Source organism: Arachis ipaensis, chromosome B03 (genome assembly GCF_000816755.2).
Source record: "Arachis ipaensis cultivar K30076 chromosome B03, Araip1.1, whole genome shotgun sequence".
In the NCBI taxonomy this organism is placed as follows: Eukaryota; Viridiplantae; Streptophyta; class Magnoliopsida; order Fabales; family Fabaceae; genus Arachis; species Arachis ipaensis.
This window is the reverse complement of record NC_029787.2, coordinates 134046943-134056268: the sequence shown is the minus strand read 5'-3', so window position 1 is coordinate 134056268 and position 9326 is coordinate 134046943. Positions and strand designations below refer to the sequence as shown.

The window sequence follows — 9326 nt, the reverse complement described above, 5'->3', positions numbered from 1 at the left end:
AATCAGTAATGTCTAGAGTATCATCATTACAGACACAAAACAAAAGGGCTATTTAAAAGGTTCCAAAACAAAATCCTATACAAGACATGACAAAAGACATAAACAACCACGGACACAAACTTCAGCCACAAAACAGCAACAAAACAACCTCAAAACACACAAGTGCGAATTATATTTATCAATTCATCCAGAAAAGACAATATAATTTAATCTCTATTTCTTCCTTGGTGCTTTGAAGCCCAGAGTGGGGACAAATTTCATAAATTCTATCAACTTTGACGCTGTACCAAAACTAGCTCCTTGCATTAGGTCCACATCTAGAGTTGCTCTTCTTTTATGCGGCAACTTATCCAACCTTGTGAGTGGAGGTGGAGATGGAGGCACCTACATGTAATTGGAAGTATTTGATAGTTTAAGAATAAACACATGATATTTTCATAAATGTAATTAATTAATGTGTTATATAATGTTACCTGCTTTATAATTTTTTGCTATGAAATAGTGGGTTGGGTGATGTCAATCTCTGAAGCCTGTGGAGCATCCACAGTTTGTATACCAGCAGTTGTCGCAGCATCATTGGGTGCATTTGTGTTTGCTCCATCTTGGGATTTGGATTTAGCTACAACAGCTGTTGTTGCAATAGCAAGAGCACAGGCAATATCATCAGCTTTTCTATGAGCACAGCTTCTTTTAGTGTGTCCTTTAACACCACAGTAGGTACAAGTGAATTCTTTATAAACCCTCTTTAACTTTGTTACAATTTTAGACTTCTTATTGTTCGAAGGCTCCTCATCAGTGTCCTTTCTCCTTTTTTTTTCTTAAAATTTCCTGGCCTTCTCCTAGTTTTAACTGAAGTGGGTTTGGGTTGGGGCTTATTTGTAGGCTTAGTGATTGTGACTTTAGATGATGAGGATTTGTTCTTAGGTTTGGGTTTGGTTGCAGATTTAGATGACGTGTGGTTGGTCTTGGTAGTGTTGGATGTAGTGAGTTTGGGTTTGGGTTTGGGTTTGATGTTAGTGGTGGTGGAATTGGTTGAGGTGGGCTTGGGTTTAGATAAGTTGTGCTTGGCTGGTGGATTAGGTTGGGCCTGGGTTGGTGATTCGGGTTGGGCTTAGGTTGGTAGATCTCCTTGGGCCTGGGCTAGTGCTTCGGGTTAGATCTGAACTGTTGGTTTTTCATTGGGTTTTGTAGCTGAGACATCATTTAGGCTTCCTATTGGATTTAGTGTGGTGATAGGTGCATCCTTGTCTTCTTCATGAGCATTGGGAGTAAACTCCATTAACTTAGGTACTTCATCATCATGGGGTTGGAAAACTCTATACTCAAAATATAAGTGGACTCTTTCTTGGCTCATTCTTGCAAGATAGCACATCTCTAATAATTCCTTGTCATGTGAAAGTGCTCTCAGTCCACTCTTTAAAGGTCTACTAGGAATAAGCTACCAACATTCAACAATGTTTTATAGTAATCCCTCAATAAAAATACATCCAATCTATCTTCATGTAGTCCAGCTAATTCATCCGTACCCTTTCGTAACTACACTGCCATCATTCTTTGTAACAAAGCTGCCTCTGTGATGATAGACAATAGTTATCAAATCACCCATCTACAAATATAATTCAAACAATTAGCAACTTAACTTCAACATCCAAGGCCTTTTATATCATGCATCATCTGACTCTACATTAACATGCCAAGCAATCTTTTTTTAGAACAGAAAATGTAAAAATTCATATACAAAAGTGATCCCTATAACAACAGTTACACAATTTTTTGCTATCTATAATTAACAGTTATGCATTATCACATTGACAAACATAATCTATTTACTCATTCATGAATTTATCATTTTATATTTTTAGAAAAAAATATCATTACAAAAAATTTAACCAAGTTATTTGTCAAAAAAGACGGTTAACACTAATCACAGTAAAAGCTCAGCTATTAAAATTATCTATAAGGAGAAACTGGTACATAAAGAAGTGGTAGACTTCACTAACTTGGATGTGATTTCTTTTCTGTAACACAGTTAACATTAATCATAACCAGTCATTTAAAAAAAAAGAACCCTAACAAAAGAGGATTAATAACTAAAACTATTTACTTTCACAATGCACCCAATCTATTTGAGTATCAAATAGAGCACAAATCAATGGCCTGTAAACCCCACCCAAGAGAAGACACAAAACATAACATTGAACCCAAACGTAGAATGCTTGTGTTACTAACCTTTTGGGAGAAACGGTGGTGCACAGGTTCTTCTTCTTCATCCTAGCAAACGGGAACGTGTGCGATGAGCTTTCCGGCGACCTACACTAGCAGCGACATTGATCTTCTACAGTATGGTGCATGCGAGAGAATGAAGAAGAAGAAGAAGAGTTTTCCTGTTTGAGTAGTTTGATCATTAGCAATGAAGTGTTGTTGAATTTTAACCCTAAAATGGCTAAAACAATATCGTTTGAAGAGAGAATACGCTCCAAGGAAGAAACGATGTTGTTTAATATGGCTAGGTGTCAGACCCACGTGTCACTTAACGTTTCAGGTAAGCTTGCGGTTAATAGAGATTAATAAAAGGGCTAACGTGAGTAACTTATTAAAAATTGGGGGTTCAAATTGAGTCAATTGAAATTTCAGGGGGCCAAATTGAGTTTGTGCCCAAATTTTAGGGACCATTTTGAGTATTAACTCTACGTTTGTTACTAAGAGTTATTATCCCTTAGCCTTTGTTATGGTGCCTCGTTAAAATCCCCTTTAGGAAAACTCTTCTCGGGAAAAACCACTAAGTTGGGAAAAAGAATGTACCAGAAAACAATGTGTGTTTCTTAGCTGTAGTACAGCTTTAAGTTACACGCGTGCCACAACCTTGGGAGCTCCTTCCCTTGTAAGTCGGACAATTTGTAGTAACCCTTCCCTAAGACTTCAACAATCTCCTAAGGTCCTTTCAAGTTTGCAGCCAGCTTTTCTTCGCCCGATTTCTGAATTCCAATATTATTTCATATTAGTATAAGGTCATTCGTGGTAGAGCTTCTCTTGATTATATTCTGGTTGTACCTCAAAGCCATTCTTTGTTTCAATGCTTTTTCTTTAATCCAAGCTTTTTCTCGGACCTCTAGGAGGAAGTCGAGTTCTTCCCTTTGTACTTGGACATTGACTACTTCATCGTAGAATCTGACTCTTGGAGATTCCTCAATTGTTTTTCTAGGAATCATGGCTTTCATGCCGTAGGCACGTCGAAAAGGTGATTCTCTTGTTGTTGAGTGGGGAGTTGTCCGATATGCTCATAAGACCTGAGGAAGCTCGTCTATCCATACTCCCTTTGCATCTTGTAGTCGGCACTTCAATCCAACCAATATGATTTTGTTTGCAACTTCAGCTTATCCGTTGACTTGAGGGTGTTCTACCTACGTGAACTGGTGTTTTATCTTGAAACTGGCAGTAAATTGAGTTCTATTATCTATGGTGATTGAGTGAGGAATTTTAAATCGGGTGACAATGTTTCTATAGAAAAATTTCTGATTTTCCAAACATAAATCATGTTGATACAAACTTACTTCTACCCAAAATCAATTCTATAAAATGACTCATTCAACTCCAGTTTGATAAACGACAATCTAAACACACACCTAAAGGTGATTGTTTTATTATCCTGCTTATTTAGGCTGTGAAAAATATATGCACACAAGCTGAATTGCTGATAGTATTATTTGGAACCTCCACGCGTATATAGCGGTTTCCTTGTACTATACAAGTTAAAGCAATGTCAATTTATTAATTAATATTAGGATAAAGTACTAAATTGGTCCCCTAGGTTTGGGCGTAATTCTGTTTTGGTCCTTAAGGTTTAAAGTGTTCTATTTGAATCCAAAACGTTTTCATTTAGCATCAATTTAGTCCCACAGTGAGGTCAAAATTAAATAATTAACAAAATGTCCTACATAACAACAGTTCAAGAACAAAATCGATAATCTGGAGAACAAGTACAAGCTCTAGAGGCACAAAATCAACCATTGATACATCAATACATTTATTTATCATTTTCTTTAGTTTTATAGAAAATATTTTATTTATATTATAAAAAATAATAAATAAATGTATTGATGTATCAATGGTTGATTTTATGCCTCTGGAGCTTGTACTTGTTCTCCAAATTATCGATTTTGTTCTTGAACTGTTGTTATGTAGGACATTTTGTTAATTATTTAATTTTGACCTCACTGTGGGACTAAATTGATGCTAAATGAAAACGTTTTGGATTCAAATAGAACACTTTAAACTTTAAGGACCAAAACAGAATTACGCCCAAACCTAAGGGACCAATTTAGTACTTTACCCTTAATATTAATATAAAGACTAATGCTTAAGAGTTAAGACCAAAAAAAAAGGACTAATACAATTTGGTTTTTTTTTTCCTCCTTAAAAAAAATTTAAATTCTCCAGCTTTTAGTCAGATAATACATGACGATTGTTGGTCCTGCCATTCATATAAAGGTTTGTAAACCTGGAAGAGTCTAAGCAAACAGTTCATCAAGCTCCATTTGAAAGCCACATTAATAAAAGCAACCCATACAGATGGAATCATCACAAGAGCTAAGCAACAAAATCCAAAGTGATTTATCAAAATAGAAGTCGGCTATAATCATTTTAAATTTTGATCACATAGTGTTTAAAGTTCAATCCTAAAATCATCATTTGGGGAATATCTTAGCATAATCTCTGCAGAGAGTTGAAATTACCTAAGAATTTGTCATACCAACAAAATTGAGCAACAAACTGTGAATGACTAACTTGCACATGGACATATGGGAAAAAAAGATATGCTTGAACCAAAACTTACGGTTTCGAAACTGAACCCAAATAATATTCTCAGCTTAGGCATTGAAAGTAGAATTATCGTAAATAAATGAAATTCAGGGAAAAAAAAAACATGAATTCTAGTTAAAGTTCTAGTTAATTCCTTGACTTCTTTCTTGACTTGGATGAAGGCTTGCTTTGCTGAGAAGGTCCACTACTTCCTTTAGAGGCAGCACCCAGGCTTGCTTTTGGATTAGAGTTGTTGGAAGAAGAACCAACATCATGCTTTTCTCGGACTACAGCACCCTGAGCACCTCTCACTTGAGCAGCTTTTTTGTCCTTCCTCTTGGGCCTATAGGTTGATCTCTCTCGCCTGGGGAGCCACCTTTCAGGATCCGGGGGAGGACCTGGATTTGCGGGGTCAAACCCTTTTGGATACCTTGGTTTTCTCTTTCTCTTTTTCTTAGCTTTTGTCTTATTCTTTCCTTCCTCGTGTGATTCAGTGACCCCAACATGAGCAGGACCATCGACCTGTTTCACTCCAGAAGTTCGCTCCAAGCTGTCCACATCGATCTCCTTTAAACCAGGTAAGGCCTTCAGTTGCTTTTCATAAAGTTCTGCCTTATCGACATCTGTGCGTGCAACTGTTGTTACCAGCCCAACCAGTGCTTCTATGCCTCCTTGGCTTTTAACTAGCTCCTCATAGAGTTTAGCAGCATCATCTTCCTTGCCATGCCTGATCTTGAATGAAGCAGCCTCTTGCATTATAATATTAAGCTTATTGTCCTCAGTCATAGCATTAGACCACCATTTGATAGCAGAATCAAGCACAGCAGCTGCACCCTCAATGTCACTAGCACGTTCTTTTAAAGAGACAAGGGTGGCAACAGTAGCAGGCATGTGTTGGATGTCTGATATCTTAGCCACGGAATCAGCCGCAATATGTGGGTGACCAGCAGCAGCAGCCACCTGAGCCCTGGCCAAGTGAACAACCTTGGACTTCTCAGGGTACTTCCCAGCAAATTGTGCTAGTAATTCCTCCGCCTTTCCAACTTTGTTCTCTCTAACTAGGACAGCAGCTTGCAGCAATATAGGTATCACACTTTCTGGAAACATGTCTGGCAATCTGGAAACAAGTTCTCGGGCCTGTAAATTTTGATAGTACATAATGTATAAAGAGTATGCTCCCTTACAAAAAGTTTAAAGCTAAGTACTAATAATTGATGATTCAAGGAGGAGAAGACAAGACAGAGAGATGAAAGACCTGGTCCATCTTATTGGCATGAAGAAGTAAAAGGACCCTATTTGCATATATTGCTTCCTTTTCTTTTGCTGGAAGTTTCAAGTCCAGTTCACTAGCTAGCTGAAAGTTCTGTGCCTCTTTGTCTTTGAGCCGATCAAGTTTCCTTAGGCTATCAGAAACATCTTTTGGACCTCTCAGTGAAACAAGATTGTTCACTGCCACTGCAATTGATGATTCATCAGCCATATCTCGTTTAATGATGTCTATATAAGCTTCAATAGCATCTTGTTTACGCCCAAGAAGCTGTTCATCAATGAATAATTAATATTCCTGGCTAGTTCAATAGCAACATATGCTTGAAAACTGCAAAATCATTCTCTTTTTACCTGTTGGACATAGGCCAATTGTACAGCTAGAGGAGCCAATTCACTTTCTATCTCATCATCAGGCAAGTTATCTTCCATCAGGACCTCTTGACCAATTCTGATCCAATATACATTAACAAAGATAAGTATATGTTACTCTTGGATAATTCCCCAGTCAATAAACTTTTGTTAATAGGTCATAAACTACCAAACAATACACCAGTATCTGAGGCATACAAACAAAGACCAGATCAAAGAAAAAACTAAAACAATCAAACCATATAATCTATTTGTGCTTCATTTCTTATGCTTAGCTACTGACTACTCAGTATATACTGCAACTCTAAATTGAAAATTTCAAGTATTACTGTTGCACAATGCCCTCGAAAAGGGATTTCCCTCCAAAAGGGATTCAATAAAGATATAATCAATGTCGTTTTAAATACCTAACTTGGGAAAAGAAAAGATAATATCACCTTCGGCCTGACAACAGGAGTTGTTCTGCATCTGTGTACTTCTTCCTTTCAATTAAAGAACAAGCAGTATTGTATGCTAATTCAAAGCTACTTGTTGCTTTAACCCGAAGTGAATCAAGAAGTCCTTGAACTTCGGATGACCTCCCGCCCATAACTAGGCTGGCAACACAATTTATTTCCAAGTTATCAATCTTGGATTTTTGGAGCTTCTGGTAGATATCCAGGCAAGCATCCATCTTCCCAAGACGGTACAAAATCTGAGCTTCCAAAAGCATAGTTTCAGTTGTTCTCTCTTGTGTTTTCAAAGACTCCAAAGCTTCATTCAACTTGTTTTGTCTGTATAAGCAGTATGCCTATTTAGAAATAGCAAAGGAAAATACAATCCTCAATGTGAGTATTTACATATTCCATTAAGATCATGTAAAAATGTATAAAACGAAGAGAAACTCTTGGAGGCTAGCAATTTTTAGTATATTTGGCCATCATTTGACCAACACAAACATTAAATTGTCTTTAACAAATAAATTTTATTAATTCATGTGTGTAAATTCTAAAATAATGTGGGTGCATGTGTGCCAACTCTGGTAAATATAGGTGCAAACTATATGTCCCTGTGCGCAAAACCCGTGTAAATACAGGTGCAAATTATTGCTGGCCTAGTGCTAGAAAAAATTATAATATTTGCTGGTCATATAGCATTGCTCTAAAAGAGTTCATAAGGACCCTCATTTTTTCTCTCCCTATCTCACTTGTATCCCTCAATTCAGAATTCCAGTCTTTGCTTAATTCAAACCTTACCCACTAAAAAATATACATCCTAGAACTTGCAATCTTTGAGCAATTCTATCTCTCAGCCAAACTTGAAATAAAATCTGTCAAGAGAAATCTAAAATCACAGTTCAATGAACTCAGTTTCAGGCTAAATAACAGAAGAAATAAGGAACGAAACACAAAAGCAGGAACCTTAAGGAAATCGAAATCAGGGAGATGGGTGCGAGAAGATCGAATGGCGGAGAGTGCGAGGTCGAGGCGGTCGTCCTTGATGAGCGCCACGATCTTGCATCGGAGGGCATCTTCATCGGCAGGTGCAACCACCAAAACTGACAATGATCAAAACAGCAACACAGATTAGGGAAAATACAGAAGCAAAAAGAAGAACGGAAGACGCGTAAGCTGAAGAAGAGTGGAAACAGAACGGACTCTGGTCTGCGAGTTTGACGGCGTTCTCAAAGGAGAAGGAGTTGATGTGCCTGTCGAGGGTGGTGAACAGATCTTCCAGGGGAGGAGGAGGCTGAGATGCCGCAGCAGCGGCGGCGGGTTTTGCCTTCGGAGCCATAGGTTAGAATCACGCCACTGCCTTCGCTATTGATTTTATCTGCATAATGTTTGGGTGGAATAGCAGCTTAGAAATACTTTCTCAATTTAAAGAACAAGAAAAAACAAAAGATAACACAATCAGTAAATCAAATGCAAGAGGGGAACTGAAAGTTGGCATATATATCTTCATAAAATAAATTTGAAGCTTGACCAACATTTCCTTCATTTTGATTTGCATCTATATCTACTTTTGTGTATCTTTCACAAATCAATACCAAAAATAATCCATAATAATACAAACAGAAAGTATGGGACAACAATTTAACTGAACAATTGCAGAGAACCTCATTTTTAACAACAAATTCAACTAAAATAATTTTTAACAACAAAATTTATCTCAAGAGATGATTTACAGATTTACAACAACAAAAAATTTAGATAAGTGATTATTTCAGCAAGACTACAATAGATTCAATCTTGAGTGATGATAATAAGTAACAAATTCAACATGATTTACAGATTTACAACAACAAAAAATTAACTAAGTGATTATTCAGCAAAACAGCACCAAATTCAAGGTTCAATAAACTCAGTTATGATTTTCGGCAACGAACGAACTTAAGCTAAGTTAAGCTAAGTGATTATTTTAGCAAGTCAACAACAAATTCAAGCTTCATGATAATCAGTAACAAATTTCACCAACACATTCAACTTTCAGCAAAAAAATCAAAGTGCATTGATGCAGCAACAAGATTGGAACAGAAAGAACAGGGGGAACTCACCAAATCGAGTTGCGCGAAGGAAGCTGACGGCGATGGAGAAGCTGATGGCGAGGGAGAAGCTGACGGCAAGGCTCGAAGCAAGAAGACAACAACGAAGACCAGCCCACCGGGATTGTTGCCTCTGCTACCGGCGACGAAGAGCGTAGGGAAGGGAGAGATCGAGACCAGGTGCGAGACCGAGACCGAGACCGAGACCGAGACCGAGACCGCGAAGCGCAGGTAAGGGAGAGATTGAGCTGACGAGAGCTTGACAGACCGGAGACGAGACGAGCTGACGAGAGCTTGAGCTCGTGGGAGAGAGGAGATACGTTGGGGGTTGGGGGTGATCTTCAGCAATTGGGGCTTTAAGAGA

At 37.8% G+C, this 9326-nt stretch overlaps 1 protein-coding gene across 2 annotated transcripts; it reads right to left on the bottom strand.

The window, feature by feature from the left end:
- LOC107632014 (signal recognition particle subunit SRP72) lies at nt 4799-9312 on the bottom strand. 2 transcript variants are annotated; one of them, XM_016335636.2, is made up of 7 exons: nt 8975-9312; nt 8076-8250; nt 7839-7975; nt 6876-7228; nt 6421-6517; nt 6056-6337; nt 4799-5937 (listed from the first exon to the last, which is right to left on the bottom strand). In XM_016335636.2, exons 2-7 carry the CDS (start codon nt 8209-8211, stop codon nt 4948-4950), a joined length of 1995 nt encoding a protein of 664 aa, XP_016191122.1. In that variant the 5' UTR covers nt 8212-8250; nt 8975-9312; the 3' UTR covers nt 4799-4947. The 2 variants fall into 2 exon arrangements, with proteins under 2 accessions (XP_016191122.1, XP_020975661.1); XM_021120002.1 differs by lacking the exon at nt 8975-9312 and having other exon boundaries at nt 6876-7211.

Coding starts and splice junctions, on each gene's coding strand:
- LOC107632014 (XM_016335636.2), bottom strand. CDS start 8,211: ATGGCTCCGAAGGCAAAACCCGCCGCCGCTGCTGCGGCATCTCAGCCT. Junction 7,976..8,075: donor CGTCAAACTCGCAGACCAGA/GTCCGTTCTGTT, acceptor GATCATTGTCAG/TTTTGGTGGTTGCACCTGCC. Junction 6,518..6,875: donor CTCCTGTTGTCAGGCCGAAG/GTGATATTATCT, acceptor ATATTGGATCAG/AATTGGTCAAGAGGTCCTGA.